Source organism: Bos taurus, chromosome 2 (genome assembly GCF_002263795.3).
Source record: "Bos taurus isolate L1 Dominette 01449 registration number 42190680 breed Hereford chromosome 2, ARS-UCD2.0, whole genome shotgun sequence".
In the NCBI taxonomy this organism is placed as follows: Eukaryota; Metazoa; Chordata; class Mammalia; order Artiodactyla; family Bovidae; genus Bos; species Bos taurus.
In genome coordinates this window covers 105900960-105924993 of record NC_037329.1, presented here as the reverse complement: position 1 = coordinate 105924993, position 24034 = coordinate 105900960, and the positions used below count along the sequence as shown (strand labels likewise).

Genomic DNA, 24034 nt, shown 5'->3' with positions numbered 1-24034 from the left:
GGCAGTGGGGCGGGTGGCACAGGAAACCTGGGTCTGGTTGTGCCTCCAGCCCCTTCAGTCTCCTGGCCTCGGCGCCTTCACCTGCACTGTGACCTCTCTGGCACTTGCCGCCCTCTCCCCCATCCAGCCTTCCTCTCGGGCCATTCTGAACACCAAGCGGGATAATGATGTCAGTCTCGGGAGGCATGCTAAGTGTGTCAGGCAAGGTGGATGGGTGTGTCTTGGCACGCAGGGCTGGGTGTGACTCACCCGCACAGGCCTGTTGCTAGGCCAGCAAGCCTGTTTCTGGACTCTGGGTGTGGGGTGGAGTGAGCATCCCGAGACGCAAGGCTGGGCTGGATCTTGGGGTCCACGGAGAGCCCAGACCCCAGCAGTGCCTGGGGAGCCAAGAAGGGCCTGGGGACCTGCGTTGCAGGGTTGGGGAAGAAAAGCTCAGCTAGAGGGGCCACCAGTGAAGGAGAGTGTCCCAGCTCTAGGAAGGAGGACTCTGTGATGGCTGTATTCTGGGGTCCCTTTCTGGGAAGCTTCTCAGAACAAGGCTCTAGTTAAAGGTTCTTTGGGGGCTCTCATGGCTTGTCCATGATGCTGGAAAAAGGATGGACCTGGGCAGGCAGGAGCCCTAGAGACGTGCCCCTTGTCTGCTTGGCTGTCCTTTTGGGATTTCCCTCACAGGCTCTGGGGAGGCCGGTTCCCATGGGTTGGGTGGGGTCCACATTGCACCCCCTGGATCCATGCTCAGTCCTTGTCCCCTCGCCCCTTCCAGAGCCCCGGAGCTACGTGGAGTCGGTGGTACGAACGGCGGTGGCTGGGCCCCGGACTCAGGAACCTGAGCCCAAGAGCTTTAGCGCCCCAGGTGCGCAGGCGTATGGCCATGAGACACCCCTGAGGATTGGGACCCTGGGAGGCTCCTTTGTCTCCCCTAGCCCCCTCTCCACCAGCAGCCCCATCCTCAGTGCTGACAGGTAAGTGGGGAGGAGAATCCAGGCCCGGGGCAGCATGGATGAGGCCTCCTGGATCTGATTAGGGCATGGACGGGCAGAAGTCACATCCAGGGTGCTGCCCTTGGGAAACCATCTCATTGGGGTGCATGGCAAGAGCACCCCCTGAGTGCCAACTCCCCGGGGAGAGTATGAAGATGAACCAGGCACAGTTCTTCCCTCAGATGTATTACTTTTGTTTTTATTTATTTATTGGCTGCACCATGCGGCATGCGGGAGCCTTACTTCCCCAGAGATCACATCTGTGCCCCCTGCAGTGGAAGTGTGGAGTTGTGACCACTGGACCGCCAAGGAAGCCTCCTTTCCCCAAATTTAAAATCGAACAAGTATAGTTACTATGTTGTGAGTGCTTCCCATTTGCCAGGCGTTTTGCTAAGTGCTTTCTGTTTAAACTTCACAGCTATCCTACGAGGTAAGTAGTAGTAGTAGTCCCACTTCTCAGAAGAGGAAACTGAGGCAGAGAGAGATTAAAGTAGTTTATTCAAGGTCCTACAGCTAAACAGTAGCAGAAATAGGATTTGGACCAAAGGTGTCTGGCTCCAGAGTCCACATCTCTATCCTACCCCCCATCCCCCCATCACAGAGCAGCAGTTAGAGGTGCTCAAAGCAGAGGTGTAAGCAAAGAGCTCTGAGCAAGAGGCCGTTATTTCTGGCTTAGTCTGCAGAGAGGGTCTCTGGGGGCTGGAAGTCCAGGAAGTATTTGTGCTAAGGCCAGAGGATGAGCAGGGGTTGAAAGGTGAAGGGGAGGGAGAGGGCCTTCACAGCACAGCAAGGACAGGACTGGGGTGTGGAGGTATTGGGCGTGGGGTCTGGGGGTCAGGTCACTGTGGGGTTAGAGGAGGGATGTCTTGGTGGATGGGCGGCTGACATTTTATGGAGTCAGACAGAGAGGACCCCAGAAAGGGAGGCTCCTGTGTTTGGGGTGCAGTGAGAAGCTGTTCGACTGGCGGGGTGGGGCATAGGCTTTATAATGGGGAGACAGGAAGATGATATAGGAGAGGGACTCTGAGATGAGCCCAGGTAGGGCACAGGGTGCCAGGTGGGGAGGAGGCCTGCACCAGCCAGAATTCCACCCCCCAGTAGGGGCGTCTTCCCCAACCATCCCTTCCCACGTCCACTCCCCTTCTCAGACTGGGTCCCCACGAGTCCGGAAACTATCCAGCCATGTGCTCCCCGACCCAGGTTGGGGCGGGAGGTTCGGGTGAGCAGAGGCAATTTTCTTCTGGACTCTAAGAATCTGAAACTTCAAACCAAGCACACACCCCGAGTCCACCTGGCCCCCTCCCCAGCCTCTTAAGGGCTCCACTTGGGGAAAGGTCTGCCTCTGGGCAGGAGCTACATTCTTCTTTTAAAGGAGAGGAGAGTTTCCTCACCTCTTGCCCCCCTTGCTGATATCCAAGAAGTCCTGACATTAGGGAGTTTTCACTTTTTCTCACTCAAATTCCTCCCACAGTAAGATTCAGGAAGCCTCCAGGATTAATCACCCAAAACGCCATTTCCGTGTCCCCATCTCCTCCCTCCCCCCATTTTCTCAGAATCCAGGTTATTCTGTACTGAAGTGGTGTTTCATTCTGGCCTCTTCTGGGATGTGTGGTAGACTTTGTCCTGGCCTGGCCCTGACCTTCTCCCTGCCCTTGGCTCTTGCCTGGCCCTCCCACCTCACATCACCCTGGGGACCTGAGCTTAACTGAGCCAACCCAGGGTGGGGCCTGCCAGCCTCCAAACTCCTTCTAGTCTGCGGCTGCAGGCTTTGGTGCATCGGCTTCTGTCAGGACCCTTCCACCCTGCTGCCCCACTGTCAGCCCCCACCCAAGGGCTCCTTGTGCGAGCCTGCCTGCTGCCTCCCTGCACCAAATGTTTGTGCACGGTCCCTGAGAACCTTTGTCTCTGCTGCCACGTCACTGAGGAAGTTTGGGTCTGGAAGGAATCAGAGCCATCTAACCCACCTGCCTCATTTTCTGTGTTGTTGTTCAGTCGCTAAGTCATGTCTGATTCTTTGTGACCCCATGGACTGGAGCACGCCAGGCTTCCCAGTCCTTCACCATCCCCCAGAGTTAGCTCAAACTCCTGTCTATGGAGTCAGTGATGTCATCCAACCATCTTATCCTTTGTCACCCACTTCTCCTCCTGCCCTCAATCTTTCCCAGCATCAGGGTCTTTTCCAATGAGTTAGCTCTTCGCATCAGGTGGCCAAAGTATTGGCGCTTCAGCTTCATCATCAGTCTTTCCAATGAATATTCAGGGTTGATTTCCTTTAGGATTGACTGGTTTGATCTCCTTGCAGTCCAAGGGACTCTCAAGAGTCTTCTCCAGCACCACAGTTTGAAAATATCAATTGAGAAAACTTTAAAAAACAGAATCCAGGTTTCCCAAACTTACAGGCCATTTCCTGTACTCCTGTATGGACTTGTACTTAATTTCAGAGGAAAACCTTTGTGGCCATTCTCCCAGGTACAGTGCCCTCTGAACTGAATTTCATCAGTCTTAGAATTGAGAGTGACTTCTGAGCTCATCTAATCTAACCTCCCAGTGGAGGAAATTTCCTCCACAGCATTCAGATTAAGAGGTTGGTCAGCCTCTGCTTAAATGCTCCTAATGATGGGAGTCTCAATGCCATGTAATGCACCCTGCTCCATTAGTGGCCAGATCCAATGACTAGAAAGCAGATCCTATAATGAGCTGAAATCTCCTGCTATGAGACTTCTTCATCTTTGTTTTTTTTTTTTTTTTTTGAGCTACCCAGGAATGGATGCTCAGTTACACTCTCAGCGTGTAAATGTCAACTCACCTGGGGAAAGTGAGTCAGGGGAAGATGCTTCCAGGAGGACCAGGGCCCAAGTGGTTTAACTCCCTCTCCAGTGTTCAGTTTCTATGGTGCCGGAAGGGGCAACAGGACAGCCTCCTTCAGTTTTGATAGCAGAGATCTTGCTCTGACTTGTGGTTGAGCAGTCAGTGTGATGCTTGAGGGTACGAGGGCTTTGGAATCCGGCACTGCTGAGTTGAGATCCTGGTCTTTTGTGAGCTGTGTGGCTGTGAGCCTATTGCTTAACCTCTCTGAGTCTGAGTTTCATCTTCTGACATCTTGAATGTAGGGTGACGTTCAAAAGCCTTGACTTTTCTGTTCATGTGAGAGGAGCTAAGGACAGGGAAGCCTGGCATGCTGCAGTCCATGCGGTCACAAACAGTCAGATATGACTGAATGACTGGACAACAAAGTGGTTGAAGGGAGGGCTGAAGCTTCACTGAAAGCCTGTCCTTCATTAAATGCCGCCTGCTGACATCCGACCTGCCCATGTCTCTCTCTCTCTCTCTAGCACTTCAGTGGGGAGTTTCCCATCCGGGGAGAGCAGCGACCAGGGCGCGCGAACACCTACCCAGCCTCTGCTGGATTCTGGCTTCCGCTCCGGCAGCCTGGGCCAGCCAAGTCCTTTGGCTCAGAGAAACTACCAGAGCTCTTCTCCTCTCCCAACTGCAGGCAGCAGCTACAGCAGCCCCGACTACTCACTGCAGCAGTTCAGCTCCCCAGAAGGCCAGGCCCGGTCTCAGTTCAGTGTGGCCGGTGTCCACACAGTGCCTGGGAGCCCCCAGGCACGGCACAGGACAGTGGGCACCAATACACCCCCGAGCCCTGGCTTTGGCCGTCGGGCTGTGAACCCCAGCCTGGCTGCCCCCAGCAGCCCCAGTTTGAGCCACCGCCAGGTGATGGGTCCACTGGGAACCGGTTTCCATGGTAACACGGGCTCCAGCCCCCAGAGCAGTGCAGCAACCACTCCGGGAAGCCCCAGTCTGGGTCGCCACCCTGGGGCCCACCAGGTTTCCAACCTCCATGGCAATGTGGTCACCGCTCCTGGGAGCCCCAGCCTGGGCCGGCACCCCGGGGCCCACCAAGGCACCCTGGCCTCCAATCTCCATAGCAATGCAGTAGCCAGCCCCGGAAGCCCCAGCCTGGGCCGTCACTTGGGAGGGTCTGGATCTGTGGTTCCCGGCAGCCCCAGCTTGGACCGGCACGTGCCCTATGGTGGCTACTCCACCCCTGAGGACCGGAGACCCACGCTGTCCCGGCAGAGCAGCGCCTCAGGCTACCAGGCTCCTTCCACGCCCTCCTTCCCTGTGTCCCCCGCCTACTACCCTGGCCTGAGCAGCCCCGCCACCTCCCCGTCGCCTGATTCGGCAGCTTTCCGACAAGGGAGCCCCACCCCGGCCTTGCCGGAGAAGCGGAGGATGTCCATGGGCGACCGAGCGGGCAGCCTCCCCAACTACGCCACCGTCAACGGGAAGGTGTCCTCCTCGCCGGTCGCCAGTGGCATGTCCAGTCCCAGCGGGGGCAGCACCGTCTCCTTCTCCCACACTCTGCCCGACTTCTCCAAGTACTCCATGCCAGGTGCGCCTCCTTCCCCTCCACCTCTCTTGCTGGCAGATGACACCCGCCAGTCAGGCGCTCTGTCCCCATCTCTGTTCTGACATCTCCTTGGCAGATAGCCTTGGGTGGGTCACTGACTTCGGGTCCTCAGGTGTGTTAGTGGAGTTGGAGCTGTGCTCAGAGCAGATGTGCTGTAGTCTGGCAGCTGTGGGGGCAGGGATGTGGATGTGACGATGCCTGTGATGGCCCTGCTGTTCCCATTATCATCAGCATCTTCACAGCCACCACCCCTTGCTGAACACACACTCTGTGCCAGGCTCTGAGCCATGGTCTATCTTGTCAGTTTTCATGGCCCCCTAGCAAAGTGGGTGTCAGTCCCTCCATTTTACACATGAGCAAAGTGAGGCTTGGAGAGGTTCAATCATTTGTCCAGGGTCCCACAGTTAATAAATGGTTTAGCATCCAGACCCTTATGACCCTAAAACATGTGCTCTTAAAACCTGATTGGAGCTGTCTTACTGCCTTGTCTTGATAGTTTCTGTAATTTAGTGTATCCTTGAAAATATGGCTTCCAAGCCTGGACCACCTGCCCCCCACCCCACTTTTTGCCAGCCCATAGCACTGTTCCCGCCGTTTGATCCCCACTTTGCACACATCACTAATAATAGATCTGGCAGCCAGATGAGATATGGGAAAAGGCCAAGGGTTAAGCATTTTTACTGGAGTCTCATTTCTACCAGCTCGGCTTAACAGAAGCCCGCGCAGGTTTACACACTGAATTCTTCACTTATCACCAGAACTGGGCATCTTTAGCCGCCACTTAGAGGGCCTGTTATCTAAATGAAAAGGTCAAGGCTTCAGCTGATCTGCATCTTTTCAGCCAGATCTCCAATCTGACTTTGTCCAGAGTGACCCCAGAGTCCTGGGGCATTCGAGGAAGATGTAGAATGCAGCAGGCAGCCTGGGATGGGCCCAGCTGCCCAGAGTCTCCGTGTCACTCCCAGGTCCTGCCCTGAGCCTGCCAAGTGACACTGCACGACCTCGCTTCCTGCTGCCCACCAGAGACATCTGGTTCCCAGCCCCAGTTCTTGGAGGATGCAAAACTTCTAGTAGTTGGGACATTTCCTGTTTCCCACCATCTTCCTTGCTTAAAATAGCCATGGGAGTCAACACAGGAAGGCACATGGGGCTGCAGCCGCCTCTGACAGCTCATTAGACAGGCAGCAGCAGCCCTGGGGCCTGGGACTCTGGAGCAGAGAGATGCAGCTTGCAGAGCTGTGGGGCCCAGCTGCCTAGCCCAGAGGCCCTGCTCTGTGCACAGCTGCCAGGAAAAGGAGCTGACCTTCCCCCTGCTGTCCTCCAGAGACAGATCCCAGAAGCCTAACAGAATGTAAATAACAAGGTAAATTGACGGGACACACAGCCCAGCTCTCATCTCTGGTCTGTGCCCTGAACTTTTTATAGCACTGTGAGCACAGGGTCCTCTGCTTCAGCCCCTCCCTAGAGAAAGGAGAGGAGACCTACAGATCTGGAATATTCCTTTTTTCCCTCTTCCCCCCGTCCTCCGTTTTGTTTTCTTTGCTGTCAGAAAATGAAAGAAGAGGTTGGTGAGAGTCCCACATGTCCTTATTCCCAGCCAGGAAGATACGATGTAGCTGACCTGAACTGGCTATTGTGTCTTCTTACCTGGAAACATCTAACAAAAGCCTTTTAAGGACCATCTGTGTGACTTGGGCAAGTCGCTTCCCTTCCAGGAACCTCACATTCCTCACTTGTAAAGTTAAGCAGTTGGATATGATGCTCTCTTTCCAGAACATCCTACGAAAGCATCTGTAGTCTGCAAAGGGTCTGGTGTGGGAAATGTCTACCAGAGAAGTGGGGTGCGTGACACTCGGTAGACAGCTTCTTAGTTCCAGGCCAACCCTTCCTCTGTTTATCCCAGGCAGGACAGGAGTGATAATTTTGTTCTAAATGAGATTTTCCATATGGGGAGTGAGGAGGGGCTTGGGGAAAGTGGACAGAAATGTGTTTTTTTACTCTCATCCTCAAGGTTTTTATGATGAAGTGGAGAAATTGAGCCCATGGAGAAAGGGATTAAAAGGTGGGAGAGAAGCTTCAGGAAGGATTTAGTCTGACTGTTCTAGAGAAAGGGCAAGGTGGGCTGGAGTAGGACTGTCACTGGCTGGGGGAAGATGCTGTTCAGGCTTTTCAGCAGGAGGACAGCTGTGTGACCCACAGTGGTTGTTGGGAGATGGGGTAGGATAAGAAAGCAGCTCGAGGCCCCTTCCAGCAATGCTCTGACGAAGTCTGAGCAGATCATCTTCCTGTGTTAGTTTCCTAGGTCAGCCATGACAGAGGACCACAAACTTGGTGACTTAAGACAGCACAAGTTGATGCTGTCAGTGTAGCTGAGCTGGGAAGTCTAAAGTCAAGGTGTTGGCAGGACTGGCTCCATCTGGAGACCCTGAGGGAGACTCTGTTCCAGGCTTTTTCTCTTTGCTCCTCATGGTGGGTGGCAGTCTTGGGGTCCGTTGGCTTGTAGACACGTCTCCCCAGTCTCTTCCTCCATCTTCCCATGATGCTCTCCCCTTTGTCTCCCTTCCTCTTTTTTTATTAGGACATAAGTCATATTGGATTGGGGTCCACTCTAATCTGGCATGACTGCGTCTTAACTTGGTTACATCTGCAAAGACTATTTCCAAATAAAGTTCCCTTCACAGGTCCTGGGGGTTAGGATTCTAACATATCTTTTTGGGGGGACAGAGATGGAGACTCATAACACCTCCAGTCCTCTTTTTCTTTAGACAACAGTCCTGAGACGCGGGCTAAAGTGAAGTTTGTCCAAGACACTTCCAAGTATTGGTACAAGCCTGAGATCTCCAGAGAACAGGGTGAGTGTTGGGCGATACTGAAGGTCCTGGGATCCATCCGAGGTCACACTGGCTGCTGCCCATCTTGTCTTCCCTGGGCAAGGGATATAAGCAGACTCACTCCTCTCTGCAGTAGGTGTTGGTCACAGAGAGGAACTGGCCCCAAGGTTAGACAGTAGGAGGCACCTTCCCAAGGCCAAGGGCAGGGAGCAGGAGTTGTGGTTGTAGCTAGTTCCTTAAAAGCCGCAAAGTCTTGATTTTCCAGGGCAAAATGAAAAGTCTGGCTGAGATCATATGGAACCTCCATCTGCATGCTGTGGGAGATTTCTGCACATTTTATAGAAAAACATAGTTGGGGCTGTGGAGATGGAGATGAGAGGCATCAGCTCCAGTGAAAAGTCTGTGCAGATGTAGGGCAGGGTGACTTCTAGCCATGGGTCAGATCCGGGCTGCTGCTTGTTTCCATAAACAGTTTTCTTGCAACGTTGTATGCTCAGTCACTCAGTCATGTCAGACTCTTTGCAACCCTATGGACTGTAGCCTGCTAGGCTCCTTTGTCCATGGGATTTTCCAGGCCAGAATCCTGGAATGGGTTGCCATTTCCTCCTCCATGGGATCTTCCCGACCCAGGGATCGAACCAGCATCTCCTGTGTTGCAAGCGGATTCGTTACCTGCTGAGTCATTAGGGAAGCCCCATCTATCTGATTACTCACTGTCTGGGCTGCTTTTGTGCTATGATGGCAGCCATGAATAGTTGCAGCCAACACTGCATGGCCTGCAAAGCCTGAAATATTGACTGTCTGGCTCTTTACAGAAAAATTTTGCTGACTCTAGTGTAGGAGGACCCTTAGGAGTGTTTACATTTTAACTTTAGGGACTCTCCTCTCATCTGAGAAAGAATGAGATTTGAGGCCTGATAAGACTTAAGTGAAGTTGTTGTTGTTCAGTCACTTTGCAACCCATGGACTGCAGCACACTAGCCTCCCTGTCCCTTACCATCTCCCAGAGTTTGCCCAAGTTCATGTCCACTGAATTGGTGAGACCAGTGCATCAGTTTCTCATTTCCTTTTCTCTCCTGATTTAGCCATCGCCCTCCTTAAGGACCAGGAGCCAGGGGCTTTCATCATCCGTGACAGCCACTCCTTCCGAGGAGCCTATGGGCTGGCCATGAAGGTGTCTTCGCCCCCTCCGACCATCATGCAGCAGAATAAAAAAGGTAAAGCTTATCCAGCGGGGCTCAGGACCAGGGGGTCCCTGCAGTCTCTTTAGATCCTGATCGGTTAGAAGGACCAGGGTTGGGGGTAGGGATGTGGGCAGGGGCGCTGGTAGGATGGGGTGTGCAGGTCTTCTAGTTCTCATGGGAGCTGGTCCCTGCTAGTCAGACTCTTCAGAAAGATGGGTCTTGAGCTTGGTGATGACCGGGGTCAGAGAACAGGGGAGCAAGATGACTGGAACCCTGTGACTGAGTTTCCTTGAGAGGCGGGCTGGCAGTGGTGATCTCTCCATCCCAGGGCTCTGGCCATATTATCGCTGTGAACCTTTCTCCATCACAGCCTCACTCACTGGAGAAGTTGGGAAGTGGTGCTGGCAGGTGGTAGGGGGGATGCCATGAGCAGTGACCTATCTGCATTTCTTTCTCTTTGTCCCAGGGGACATGACCCACGAGCTCGTGAGGCATTTCCTGATAGAGACCGGCCCCAGAGGAGTCAAGCTCAAGGGCTGCCCCAATGAGCCAAACTTCGGTGAGCCATCCTTGCCTCTGTCCCCACTGTCTCAGGCCTGTCCCGGCTTCCCTGCTGCAGCTTCTGTCTTGTCACCCTTGTCATAGACGCAGCAGGGAAATGCACTGTGACTCCCTTCCTCTGTACCGTGGTACCTTCACTCTGCCAAATTCCTTTCTGTTTTTGTCCTGCCCCACGGGGACCTGTTACTGTGATCAGTGGAATAACAACTATAACAAAGGCTGCCATGTGAAAGCCACGATGCTTGCTAAGTCGCTTCAGTTGTGTCCAACTCTTTGCGACCCCATGGACTGTAGCCTGTCAGGCTCTTCTCTCTATGGGATTCTCCAGGCAAGAATACTGGAGTGGGCTGCCACGCCCTCCTCCAGGGGATCTTCCCGACCCAGGGATTGAACCTGCATCACTTATGTCTCCTGCACTGGCAGGCGGGTTCTTTACCACTAGTGCCACCTTGGAAGCTGAAAGCCACCTTAGGTACTTTATACCACTTCTGGTCTCCTGACCATCCTGTGTGGTAGGTGTCATGGTCCCATTTCACACACGAGGAAACTGAGGTTCGTCGGAGTTAGACTTACCAGGGACACACCTCTTGTAAGTTCCTGAGTGTGGATTTGATCCCACCATCCTCTGACACTTCTGCTACACTCTCCTGAGAGGGGCCCTGGCAGCGGGAGGGACGTAGGAGGGATGCTGGGTGTAGCTGTCAATAAAGGAAAGCTGACCCTTCTGATGCCCAGAGTGAGCCTTTAGAATCTTCCCCCTTGGATCTTGCTAACCAAGAGAGAGTGAAGTTTCAGCTTTGTGGGTGGGATGAGGGAGAGGTAGTAAAGAAGTAGAGGATTATGGATGGTGGGGTGGGGTGGGTGGGCTGATCCGCAGTGCCTGCGACCTGCTCCCAATAACACTGCCGCTGCGGGGCTGTCTCTCTCTGCAGGATCTCTGTCTGCCCTGGTCTACCAGCACTCCATCATCCCGCTGGCCCTGCCCTGCAAGCTGGTCATTCCAAACCGAGGTAGGAACCTGAGACTCCTCGCCCTCCAAGCGCACCCTTGCGCTGGCCTCCTCTGCGTCTCAGCCCCCAGCCAGCTGCTCCAGAACGTGGGCCAGGCTTGGAGGAAACGGGTCATGCTGCCAATCTGGGGAAACTCGAAACCACTCTCTGCTTTATTTTTTCTAATAAAAAAAAGAAGAGAAAGTTCACTTAAAAGCTTAATTCCAGAAACATACATAATTGACTTGCCAGATTGTTCTGGAAACTTCTCTGGAGGTTTTAAGAATTCATCCCTGTGTCCTCAGAAGTAAGCCTCATCCCAGGGGAGGTGCTAGAAGCAGGAAACAGCCGTCGGGGGAGGACCGTGTTCGGCGGAGGAGATGGGCAGAGGAGATGGGCATCAGTGGGCAGGGCCGAGGAAGGGGGAGGGGAGGGCAGAGGTAGAACATGGGGCGTCCAGGTGTCTGAGTGGAGACGGAAACGTACACTCGAGGGATCACTTAGAGGAAGAGGTGGCTGCACTGTGTGTGGCTTGGGAAGGAAACAGGAAGCCCAAGATGTCCCTGAAGTTTCTGGTTTGCATGGCCAGGAGGGACGTGGGGCTGATGGGAGGAGCCAGCTCTCTTGACTGTGGGAAGTAAACATGGAACCCAAGAGCCTCCAGACATACAGGGCGAGAATTTGAGTGACACTGGGGCCGCCGAGGAGATTTTTAGTTTCTCTCAGAGAGGTGCCTCATCCTCGGAGGAGGGCCGATGGACACCCCAAACTCTTCAACGACACAGGCTTCCTTCATGCAGCCCCAGGTATGTGGGGCTCCCACGAGGGGAAAGGAGTATGCCTGGTCATGAACTTGAGCTCCAGGAACCAGTAACTGGGGTGTCTTCTCCCCATGCTCTCTGTCCAGTAATGGAATATTCAGAATTGTGCCTGGGATTTGCTTTCAGTCTCTCTTGGAGCTCCTGGGCTTATGTCCACACTTAAAATCTCCAATATTATTTGGCAATTTCTGTGTATTGAATCCAAATTCATTGAATTATTAATGATAATTGACTACTGTTATTAACTTAAAAGTTCAAATATTATTTAAATAGCCCTATTAAACACATGATTTAGACACTAATTAAATTGTATTTCTAAGGAATTTACCAAAGTAACTTAACAATTATATAACTGCTATTTATTTACATCATATAAACCAGTGGTTCTCATAATATGGTCCACAGAGAAGCAGCATCAGCACCCCTGGGAGATTGTTAAAAATGTAGATATTCTCGAGCCCCAGCTAATTAGAAACTCTGGAGTGGGGCCCAGAAATGCATGTTTTAACAAACCTGTATACCAAAGTCTAGGAAATGCCGGCATAAATTGCTTGCTAAGTTGCTTCAGTTGTCTTGGACTCTTTGCAGCCCTATGGACTGTAGCCCACCAGGCTCCTCTGTGCATGGGATTCTCCAGGCAAGAATACTGGAGTGGGTTGTCATGCCCTCCTCCAGGGGATCTTCCCAACCCAGGGATTGAACTCCCATCTCTTATGCCTCCTGCATTGGCAGGCAGGTTCTTTACCACTAGCACCACCGTATTCAGTTCTTATTACTGTTGAAATTATAGTTGTGCTGCCTTATGGTTTAATGAATTAGAGTGTTTACTAGTATACACAGAGACATGTTGATGCAAAGCAACCATATTAATGGCCACTTGAAGGCTTGCTTTTTGTTAATTAGGGACTAACACCGTTGATGGAGCATCTGAAAAACCCAGTGAGTGGGTATTCTCATCTTCACCTCTGTTTTGTAGATAGCTGATAATTGCCTGACCCTGGTTCTGTGGGACCCCAGAGCTCCCAACCAGGGTACTGAATTCTTAGAGCAATTGCTGCACGTTCACACTGGACACACGTGCCGACTGGCAGGGCTGGTTTTGAGAAGCAGTATCTGTTGCGGAAGTATTTGCAGAGCTAGCCTGAGGCCTGGCCAACCCTGTGCTTCTTTCCAGCTCTGGGGTTTTAATTACCAGCTGAATTAAATTTTTGTCTCAGACCCCACAGATGAATCGAAAGATAGCTCGGGCCCTGCCAACTCAACCAGTGACCTGCTGAAGCAAGGGGCAGGTGAGTGGGCACCCCAAATGGAATCCCTGCCCAGACCTTTGCTCCCCCTGGCCCTGGACCCTCCTGCACGTGCAGGCTGGATGTCTCTCCTAGACCCAGAGGTCACCAGGCAGTCCACATTTCTGTATGTGATGCCTTGGTCCAAGGCTGGCCTGAAATTCATCTGCTGCCTTCTCCCTGAAAAGAGGACCTGGGGATGGCCCCCACCCACTTTGGCCCCTGTGACTCCTCCTTGGGTGGGTTTTTTCCCCAGCCTGCAACGTGCTCTTCGTCAACTCTGTGGACATGGAGTCACTCACTGGGCCACAGGCCATCTCCAAAGCCATTTCTGAGACCCTGGCTGCTGACCCCACACCAGCTGCCACCATCGTTCACTTCAAAGTTTCTGCCCAGGGAATTACACTGACTGACAACCAGAGAAAGTAAGACTCTTCTACTTGCTTCTATGTTGGGCAACCCCACCGCCTTGTGACCCATCTATCCATACATGTATCAACCTGCTCACCAGCTGATTCATCCCTTCTGCCCATCTAACCACCCATCCATCCACTTATCCATCCACTCATTCACCCATCCATCTACCTGCCCACCCATCCATCCGCTTGCTCACCCACTCACTAATTGATCTATCCATTCCTGCATCCATTCATCCTCCATCCATCTTCCCCACCCATTTTTTCCCTTCATTCGTCTCCCCCATCTATCCATCTGTTCATCCATTCATTCATCCATTCTTCCTTCCTTCTATAAACCTGCCTGCATTGGCCATATAGCTATAAATACAACTGGTAAAAGTCTCTGCTTTCTGGAGCAGAGACCCTTTCTCTCATGTTTTTTCCCCAGGTCCTTTTCTTCCTCCTCTAGGGTCTCCCCATTTCTCATTCCTCAAGGCCAGTTTTTTCCTTCTTTTCCTAGTCTCTAGCATTTGAGACACGTTTCTATGACACATCTCTCTGTCCCTGTGCATTGCTTTATGTCCCCAAGGGGAGTAGCCCAGGCCATCGTGCTCATCAGGGAGAGGTTGTGTTGACCTGTGACAGCCACAGGTGGTGGCCTGGCCTGCAGTGGGGGGCGGGGAAGAGCAGTCACTTCAGTGCTTACTGTTTATCTGATGTGTGTGCCACAGGCTTTTCTTCAGGCGGCACTACCCCCTCAACACTGTGACCTTCTGTGACCTGGATCCACAGGAGAGGAAGTAAGTCTCTGTGGACACCTGCCCTCCCAGACATCTCTCCAACCCTGGAAGTCTGTGTGTGTGCATCCATGTGTGTGTGTGCATGTGTGAGTGTGTGCACATGTGTGTGTATGCACTCATGTGTGTGCTGCAAGTGTAAGGGTGTGCATTCTTGGCTCAATTTGGAGATCTGCCCATGTCTGTGGGACCGTGAGTGGCGTGGCTGTGTTGGCATCTTTTAGCATTTTCCCCCACAAATTTGAAGCCCCTCCTGGGGACTCAAATGCCTGCTTCCACCCCTCTGACTTGAAGCTGCTTCCCTCTGCATGCTGGGGACAGCTCCCTGGGAAGCAGCCACAGTGCTCGCTCCATCCCTCCACTGTGAACACCCTCCCTCTGTGTTGTCTTTAGGGACCCTGGTCCCAGGCACCTTGGCTCTGTCTTCCCCAGGGGTCTGGGCGCTGGGGCTGGGCTCTGAGGGGGAAGTGGTGGTTTACGCTGTGTCCTCATTCTCTCCCTAGGTGGACAAAGACGGAGGGAGGTGCCCCTGCTAAGTAAGTGTCCTTCTCCCCCACCCGGCTGGCAGGTTGTTATGCTCCCTGGCTCAGGGGGAGGTGGGTGTGGGAGCAGGTTAAACTCCAGGACCAGGGGGCAAGCAAAAGGTGGCTCTGGAGAAAAGTTGGCCCAGGCAGCCAAGTCTGTGACCTCCTGCCTGGGACTGAAGGCCCAGCGTCCCGCCTTGTCCCCATCCTGCTCCCAGAACCAGACCAGCAGGGGCTGAGGAAGGGAATCGAAAACCCAGAGTTTTATTGGGAGGTGATGGCAGTGGGGCAGGGGTTGTTTAAACAATCTTTTCTTCCACAATCCTGGCTTCCTTAACTCCCATTCCTGCTTTCCTGGTGGACTAGGCCTCCTCATGGGACCACACAAGTCCGGGAGGTCTGAATTCCTTCCAGAATTCCAGGGATGGCCTTGTGGCCCTTTGGTTAATTTCCCATCCATTTCAGCATTTGTAAGTGTTTCCAGGGAACTCAGCTCTTGGAAAATTCAGACCAACCAGGAGGCTGGCTCTGCCCTTGGGTGCCTGACGTTGGCACGGTAGATGAGAGAAGTGTATAAACGGGCTGAGGTGCTGCGGCAATTTTCAAACTGTGTTCCAAGGAGCTCTAGGTTCCTTGGGTGTAACTGGGCTGCTTGAAGGGAGGAAAAACCCTGCTGTGATTTACGGTTATTTATCAGCATGAATCAGTTTTTCTCAGTAAAACAAAACAAAGCATGGGAATAAGCTGGCTACTAAAGCTGACGTAAGGCTCACTGAGGTCTGTAGTTCCACCTTGCGCTTTGTCAGGCATATCCAGACAGCCCCGTTTTTTCTGATCGATTTTATCATCGGTCCATGTTATGCTATTGAATTGTTACATTTATAGCCATAAATACTGTTGTCACCTTTACATATCCAGACTTCATATAAGATTGGCTTTGGAGAAAGGAAACTTTCACTGTTAAAAAAAAAACAAAACTACAACCACTGCTGAATGAGGCATGTCAGGAGGGGACGGCTCACATCTGTGGTATCATGAGGCGGAGTGCTTCCAGGCAGGGAGAGACTTGGGGAAAAGTGTTAGTAGCTTGATTGTGTCCGACTCTGTGAGACCCTATGGAGTGTACCCTGCCAGCTTCCTCTGTCCATGGGATTCTCCAGCAAGAATACTGGAGTGGGTGGCCATGCCTGCCTCCAGGGGATCTTCCCAACCCAGGGACTGAACTCATGTCTCTTACATCTCCTGCCTCCTGTATTGGCAGATGGGTTATTTTACCACCAGCGCCACCTGGGGAAAGAACCTGTATTTAAAAACAGGTCTTATAAGACGGGTAGAAATGGGTGCAGTGGGTAGGAGAGAGCTGCTTTCATGGGGATGGGAAAGGGAAGCCACCAGACTGCAAGCTCCTGAGGGCAGGACTGTGTCTACTGCATAAAGAAAGAAATGAAAAGATGGAGGCAGAGAGATGGAGAGTGAGGAGGAGGCCCAGTGAGGCCGCCATGGTCCAACTGAGTAGAACTGACCAGCATTGGCACGATGAATCTCCCTCTGGGGGTGTCCAGAGGGGCCGTGAGGGATGGAGGAGACCTCTCCTGGCCCACGGTCGCATACAGCTGCAGGAGGCCCCGGTGTCCAGTTCCTCTCGAAGCTTGCCTCCCTTCTGTCTCAGCTGCCTCTGAGACTCACAGAGTTATTAGGGTCTCTGAGTCCCTTCTGCCAGTAAGGAGGCCAGAGCTCTCTGTTTGAAGGGTCTTATCCTTACTCACCGCTGGGCCCTGCGAGTGGGAGATGGGTCAGGGGCTGAAGCAGGTTGGTCCCAGGTCTGGAAATTCTTTATTTAAAAGCAGGTTTTGTGTGGAGCTTCCTTATGACTCACCCTTGCTGAGGCCCAGGAGAGCTCAGGGCTGGACCAGGGTGAGGCCAGAGAGATGCCTCGGGCCCCGAATTTAAGGAGGTGCTTCCTCTTGGGTGCTTGTCATGCCCCTCTCTGCCTTTGGGGCTGAGGTTTCTTGCCTGCATCCACTCCTCCAAGCAGAGAAAGAGCTTGGGCTACAGTTGAGTTGGCCCAGGGACCTATGGAGCTGAAATAAACACCAGGGAGGGCAGGTGGGCAGTGTTCAGGCCAAAGAGGTTGACGGGCTCTCATCTTGGCAGAAGCGAGCTGGGGTTGGCTCGCTGTCACGCGGGCAGCTCGGAGCCCTCTGCCCTCGTCTCCCTCTACTGCGCCGAGGAGCGCCCCCACCCCCTCACCCCTGCAAGGCTGGGAAGGGACTCTGGGTGTGGTCCACAGGCCTAACCTTCCCCGCCTCCTGTGCAGATGATCACCCCAGGCCTCTGAGCTGATTGGGTTGATTCATCCCCTGAAACACATTTGGGAAGAGCAAAGCTGTGGGAAGCCCCCTGTGTGTGTATGTGTGTGTGTGTGTACACACGCATGTGTGCACGGGATGGCAAACCAGACCCAGCCTGGCTAATTTTAGCTGCTGTGTCCAGTCCTGGGCGAGGGGTTTCCATTGGAATCCCCAGCTGTCCTGATTTCCCCATCCAGCTCTAATTAGCAACGTGCCTACTGGGAGGGGACTTGAGCTCACATTCTGTTCTCTGCGCTCGTATTTTTAACTCTGTTTTGCAAAGAGAGAATGCTCGGTCACTCCAGTCCTAGTGTGGGGAATCGGGGTTGGGGAACAGGTGTGGGGTCCCGCCTCCTTCCCATTCTCCAGAGCACAGGAGAAATGTGTGTGTGTGTGTACGTGTGTGTGTATGTGGTGGGGGACAGTGGCCTCTCGTCCTTAGGTCTCCCTGACCCTCTGTGGTGTCTGAGGACGAGCCCTCTGACAGGCAGATGGTGTTTTGTTTATGTGTTGTGTGTAAGAACAGTCGGCCAGGGGTGTGGCAGGGACGGGCGAGGAGAAGCCGGTTTAGGAATGTTCCGTTTTATTTTTGGCGTCATCCCCACCTCTTGCTGTCTGGTCTTGTTGCTCGTTTGCCTCCAGCGCCTCCTCCTTCTCCTCGCCTACCCCCCGCCAGGGAATTTCTGCTGACCCTGAACAAGTGACATGCCATCTCCAGTGCTGGTTCCCTTGCTGGTGAAGGGAAGAGAGGGTTTCTTGTGTGCATCACCCTCAGTGCCCAGGGCTTGGGGAGGTGGGGAAAGACGGGGAAGGGAGCAGGGAGGAGCCTGCTCCCCGGGGTGCCTCTCCAAGGCCTGGGGCTCCTCCCGCTCCCCACTCACACCTGTTACCTGTCTCCTGCCCCTGCAGGCTCTTCGGTTTTGTGGCCCGGAAACAGGGCAGCGCCACGGACAACGCCTGCCACCTCTTTGCTGAGCTTGACCCCAACCAGCCGGCCTCCGCCATCGTCAGCTTTGTCTCCAAGGTCATGCTGAGTGCCGGCCAGAAGAGATGAGCCCCCGCCACCCCTTGCCCAGGGCCAGGGCAGTGGGGATGGGGCATGTGGGGAGGGGACCCATAAATCCTGACCATCCTTGAATCTAGAAGGAGGACTTTGGGCCATTTTGGAGAAGGAGAGAAGAAAGTGTCATGTGGGGAGAGGGAAGTGAATTGAGTGGGGAGGGGGAGAGAGAGAGGAAGAAAGAAAGAGATGGAGGAGAATAACTCAGATTCCCCTGGGGAGATGGATACTGCGAAACCCCCAGAGCCTCCAAAACTCACCAGGTCCACCAGAGTCCCCCTCCACCCTCTGATGGAGCTCCTTGGGGGAGACAGGACTGATCTCCTTGGAGACCCACATTTTGAATGAAAATGGAAAAGCTCTTCCTCCCTAACCCAACTGCTTTACAAGGAGAAATCCCGTGGAGAATCTTTCTCTGGCCACCTCTGGGGTAGATCACCAAACCAAAAAGAGCCCGCATGGGACATCCAGCGGCCGAACTGTTGCTTCTGAAAGTATCTCAGACCCCAGGCACCTAAGGTCTCTTTGCTCTGCCTCCGATGTACAGTTTGTGGGTGTGTTTATGGGGTGTATATATGGCCACACCCACATCCTCACTCACTGGTTTCTTTGCCTCTCAGCTAGAATTATAAAAGGTATACTTTTCCCCTGTGTTTGCACACACATGTGCACACCGTCCAAAGAAAGAAAGAGCTGGGGATGGGGTGACAGGGCAGCAAGGAGGGGGCATAAGTCCCCTTCCCCAGGGGCACCCAGCATTGTAGATCATGGACTTTCCTGGTCCCTGGACCTGCTCTAACAGCCTTCGGGGCCGCCAGCCCCTTCTCCTCAGCAGAGACCCCCACGGAGTGGGGCTGGCCACGCTGCAGCATTCCTCCTGACCTGCCGGCACCTGGAGGCTGGGGCGTTGGTTTGAGAAGATGAGGACAGATGTGTCCAGGGCTTTGGAGAAAAGACCCCTCAGGAAGGATGGCTGCCCAGCTCGGGGAGCCTTTCCCGAGGCGTATGGCCCAGCCTCGGGGCAGGCAGGGGGCTCCCATCGCTCCCAGTCCTCAGCGCCTTCTTCTCTTTCGTGCCCCAGATCAGCCATTCTCAGATGTGCCCCGTGTTCAGGATGCCATTAGGATGCTGGAAGAGCGAGCCTTCCTGCCCTGCCCTGCCCTGCCCTGTCCTGTGGGGTCCCCATGTTGGGGCTCATCCCGGGACCTGCTTCTAGAAGCCCTGCTTGGCGAGATCCGGGGAAGACCCCTGTAGTTCCTGTGCCCCCTCTGTAAGGGTTTAGGGGTCTGATTTTGCTGGGCTGTCCAGGGGAGCTGGCCAGAGCTCTGGGGGCTGCTCGCTGCATACCACATGGCCTGCTCTGATACCAAAGCCTTGCTCCCCACCCTTCTCCCTTATTTCTCCCCCAAAGCCCAGCTGCCGTGGACCAGAGGGCAGAAGGCACACATTTAGGTCAAAGGGCCGAGAGTCCAGCTGGGCAACTGGGGACCCCCTGACCACCACCCAAGCTCTCTAAGCCGGATGGAAAAATCCACCAGGATTCCATCCTTGAGTAGCTTCTTAAGCCTCTGGGTTCCCTAGAGAGAGGCACTGTACTGATATATAAATATATATAATATATATGTGAGACATACTGACAGAATCTGTAAGCTAATAAAATATAAGAAAAGGTTAAAAAAAAAAAGAATAGGCAAATTGACAAGAAGTATTTATTATTTTCCCATACTGCTTTGTTACCTCCCCAGCATAATCTGATCCCCGTCCCTCTCTGTACTCTAAGCAAAGCCTGAAAGGTCAGGGCCTTCATCCTTGGAGCAATCGGGGATCTCCTTGACCAGGCCTTGGCCTTCCCTAGACTCTGATGGGGGCTCAGCGGAGAGGGGGTGCACGCGTTTCACCCCCTTCATCCCTTCTCATTTTTGGCAAGCCCAGGCCCGGCTGTCAGACCCCAGAGATGCCGGGGGCGCTGCCCGCCTCCTTGCGGGCCCTGCAAGGGCAGGTGCGTGAGCCTGCAGGGACACGGGTGTGCGTGGTGGGCGTGGGTGACGTGTGCGTCTTGTAGTTTTTCTTTTCCAAGAAGCTGTATCTGTGTGGACGTTCTGTTTCAGGGAGTTGGAAAGGAGAGTGTCTGAAGATGGTGGGGAGCAGCCCCCTCCCCCACTTTCCAAAGATGGAAACCTTGTTCCTGGTGACCGAGTTTCATCCCAGGGGCTCCTCCTCCTGAGGCCTTCAAGCCAGACACCCTGATTTCCCCTTTCATTCCCTACCTAACCCCAACTCTCTTCCCAGACAGAAGATATTCCCACCTACTTCCTTTGTAAATCTCCCACTGGACTGCCCGGGGACTCTTTCCTCCTGGTCTGGATGGCCGGGCGGAGCGTCAGACCCCTCACACGTGCTTTTCCACCGCCCACCAGCAGCCCACCACCAGGCACGACCAGCCAGACCCCACCCCACTCAGGCCTGAACCGTGTGCGACTCTGGGAAGGCCCCAGGAGATGCTGGAAAGCCGATCCACCCCCTGCCCCACAGGCTTCTGGAAGGAGCCGGTTTCCTAGCATGTGGCCTGTCCAGAAGAACGATGGGGAAGGGTTACCCCAGTCTCCACTGCAGCCTCATCTGTGGGTCAGACAGCGCTTGGGAAGACACCGTAACCCTCCGTGTCTCACAGGTTAGGCCCATGCACCCTGCACACGTGCACACAACACGCACGCACACACACACGCACACACACACACACACACACACCATAGCATTGCAGTATGTTCTTGCCAAAGATTTCCTTTAAAAGAAAGCACTTTTAATGATTATTGTTATTATTGTGTAAATGTTTATCCTTTTTTCTCCCCACTCCTCCCCCTCAATCTTCCTTGCTGTTGTTTATTGTTGAATCTGTTTGTCAGCCAGGAGAGTGCCCCTTCTGGTCTTGAAAGTAGGCTGGGGAGCGGGGGATGGGAAAGGGGCTGGGAGGCGTAGGCAGGAGGCCCTAGTCAGCATGGGAGGCAGGGACAGAGACCCCAGGCAGGCTCGGGCTGCAGCCCCAGGCCCAGCCTGCAGCCCCAGGCCCAGCCTGCATCTTGCTGTGCAGCCAGGCCTCTGAGGCATTTGGGGCCTCGCAGTAGCTGCCCTGTATGGTATCTGGTGGGGGAGGGGGTGGGGCAGGGAAGTGACAGCCCTCCCATTCAGCAGGGACAGAGGCCCAGCCAGGTTCAGGCGGCTCTTCCCAGATGGAGCCTGAGGGGAGGACTGGGCATGGGAACAGGGGAGAGGTGATCTCAGAGGGGAAGTGGGGAGGAAGGAAGCTGCTGGATGGAGCCCCAGGGGTGAGCGATGCCCCTGCCCTGCGATCGAGGTGTTCTGGCTGCCCCTCCTCCAGCCAGGTGTTCCAGGGACAAAGACTTTGTGTCCTAGATTTGGGAAAGGCCCTTTGACCCCATAGTAGTTCCAGATGCTTGTGGACTGCCAGGATTCCTTCTCCCCTGGCAGGGTTTAGAGGGATCCCTGTGTGTGTCGGAGACGGACAGGATAGGGGTGGGGGCCCCGTGGTTGCGTGACTATAAGGGGGAGCTGGCGGAACAGATGTGATTCTCTGAAAGGGGGTCCCAGGAGGGAGATGAGGTGGGCATTCTTCTGCCCACTCAGATGGGCTGAGCAGAGGTTGGGCAGACCCCCCACACCACCCAGGGGTCTGTGGACAAGTCTGTACCTAGACTGCTGTCTCTGCTCCCCTTGCCTGCAGTGCCACCAGCTCTGCCTCCTGGGCACTCCCCCCTGCTTTGGTCTTTTCCGGCTTCAGAGTCTGGGCGAATCAAGGGGGCCAATGTCTTTTCTAAAGGCATCCTGCTGCCTCTACATCTCCCCACCCTTGGGGTCCTGGGAGAGGCTGGGGTGGGCAGCATCCTGGGGCCACTCTTCACCCGGGTCCAGGCCCCGGCATCCTGAGACTGGAGTGCCCTGGCCAGTGGTAACACAGAAAGTGTGTGCGCGCGTGTGCAAGTGTGGGTGTGTGTGTGTGCGCGTATTTTGCTTGTCTCTTTAGGGAACTTAGGAGTTGGGTTGGAGGTGGTGGGCAATGGGATGTCAAGTTCACTACCACCCAGTGGCGAGAGGAATCCGGAGGTGAGGCTTGCAGGGTCCCCCGACCGGGGGAATCTCAGTGTCAGTGGCGAAGGGGATCAGCCACACAGTGGTGCTCCTCTGTCCTCAGATGGCCGAAATGTTGGAGGGCCTCTGTCTACTTCCCACACCTGGGTGCTTCCCAGCGGCAAGGTTGATTGTAGAAGGACAGCCCACTTTTGTTTCTAATCAGTGTTCAGCAGCCGGAGACTCTCCTGTGTGCCCACGTGTGGTTCGTGTCTGTGTGAGAGAGAGCATGTGTGTGCGGGCATGCTGGTTCCCCACCTCTCTCCTCTCTGACATGCCATTCAAAACAGATGTAAGGAATTCCTTACCCCCACTCCTGCCCCTGCCTCCCAGACCCTCTGCGGGAAAAACCCAGCATCCTCCCATTCCCCTGGCTGTGTATTTATATAGATGGAAATATACTTTCTATTTTGTATCTTTGTGCCTGTAACCTCTGTCACCTTGTATAAACCCTGATGTACGCTACTTATCCTGGATATGAATGTATTGTACACTGAAGCTGTTTCACTCCTGTACAGCTGCTCTCTTTGCGATCCATTGTATGGCTTTATAAATGATAAAGTGAAAGAAAAATCTGTGTGTTGTTAACTAGCTCTGTTGTTGGGAAAGGGGCTCTGTTGCACTTCCAGTGGGCAAAAGAGTGTCCCACTCAGGCTCCGGGCCTGTGGTGGGCTTCAGGGATGCTGCTGGGGGACGACTCACCCCAAGTTCTCCCAAAACTTCCCCACCAGCCAGGTCTTGGGTCTGATTACAATGAGTTTTTCAGACTCTCAGCTAGAAGAGAAACTCAACTCAAACTGATTTAAGGGAAAAAAGGTGTCAGCCGGCACACATGACCAAGAAGTCCAAGCACAGCTGAATCCAGGTGCTCAAATGGTAGGAGCAGGAATTTGTTTCCAAATTTGGCTTAATTCTCAGGCAACCTCTATCTCAGGGGTGGTACCATCAGATGCTCTAGAATATGGCCCCTCGAGGCCCCAGGCTTTCATCCTACCAGTGAAAAGAGAGCTCTTTTCTCCTGGTGTTTTCAACGACAACTTGGGACAAATGCTCACTGGCTCTGATAGACCCTGATTGGGTCACGTAGTTCTGGGTCATTGGGTTCTGAACCAACCTCTCCGCTGGGTCTGGGTCATGTGACTGTCTGTGGCGCCTTCTGAACCACTGGGGCTGGGAACGGGGCGGGGCTGGTCCCTGAAGGGGCGAGGTTGATCAGAGGATGCAGGAACAGAGGCTGCTAGGAAAAGCTCTGGCTGCCAATTAGATAGCAGGTGTGTGTCTCACTTGGACACCCAGCCTTGTGGTCCTGGGTCAATTCTCTGCAATTCAGAAGGTTTGCAGTGTGGCATGCTAGCACAGTGCAGCGCTCCTTGGGAGATCTCAGAGACTCATACAGAACATCAACTGTAGGTCCCTGTTGAGTTGATTTGAGCTTGGATGAGCTGATTTGGGCGAGTGTGTGCTGAGACCCCCATGTGGCCAGCACATGGCAGCCTTTTCAAACTCTGTGGTCTAAGGACTCCTTTACATTTAAAAGTATTACTGAGGAGGACTTCCCTGGTGGCTCACTGGTCAAGAATCCACCTGCCAATGCAGGAGACACAGGTTCGGTTCCTGGTCCAGGAAGATTCCACATGCTGTGGGGTAACTAAGCCCATATGCCTACTGAGCCCACGTGCCTTAGAGCCTGTG

General features: G+C 53.8%; 1 protein-coding gene across 23 annotated transcripts in view; it reads left to right on the top strand.

Moving 5' to 3' along the window:
* Positions 1–22917, top strand: part of TNS1 (tensin 1) — a 266797-nt gene extending 243880 nt beyond the window's left edge. For all 23 annotated transcript variants that reach the window (NM_001434864.1, NM_001434866.1, NM_001434863.1 and 20 more), the window contains 11 exons: positions 764–962; positions 4313–5379; positions 8163–8249; positions 9314–9445; positions 9879–9971; positions 10906–10983; positions 13001–13072; positions 13326–13494; positions 14199–14267; positions 14768–14800; positions 18049–22917. In NM_001434864.1, the coding sequence (NP_001421793.1) occupies positions 764–962; positions 4313–5379; positions 8163–8249; positions 9314–9445; positions 9879–9971; positions 10906–10983; positions 13001–13072; positions 13326–13494; positions 14199–14267; positions 14768–14800; positions 18049–18193 (2144 nt within the window). In that variant the 3' untranslated portion in view covers positions 18194–22917. The remainder of the gene's footprint in view (positions 1–763; positions 963–4312; positions 5380–8162; positions 8250–9313; positions 9446–9878; positions 9972–10905; positions 10984–13000; positions 13073–13325; positions 13495–14198; positions 14268–14767; positions 14801–18048) is intronic.
* The last annotated feature ends 1117 nt before the right edge of the window (positions 22918–24034 follow it).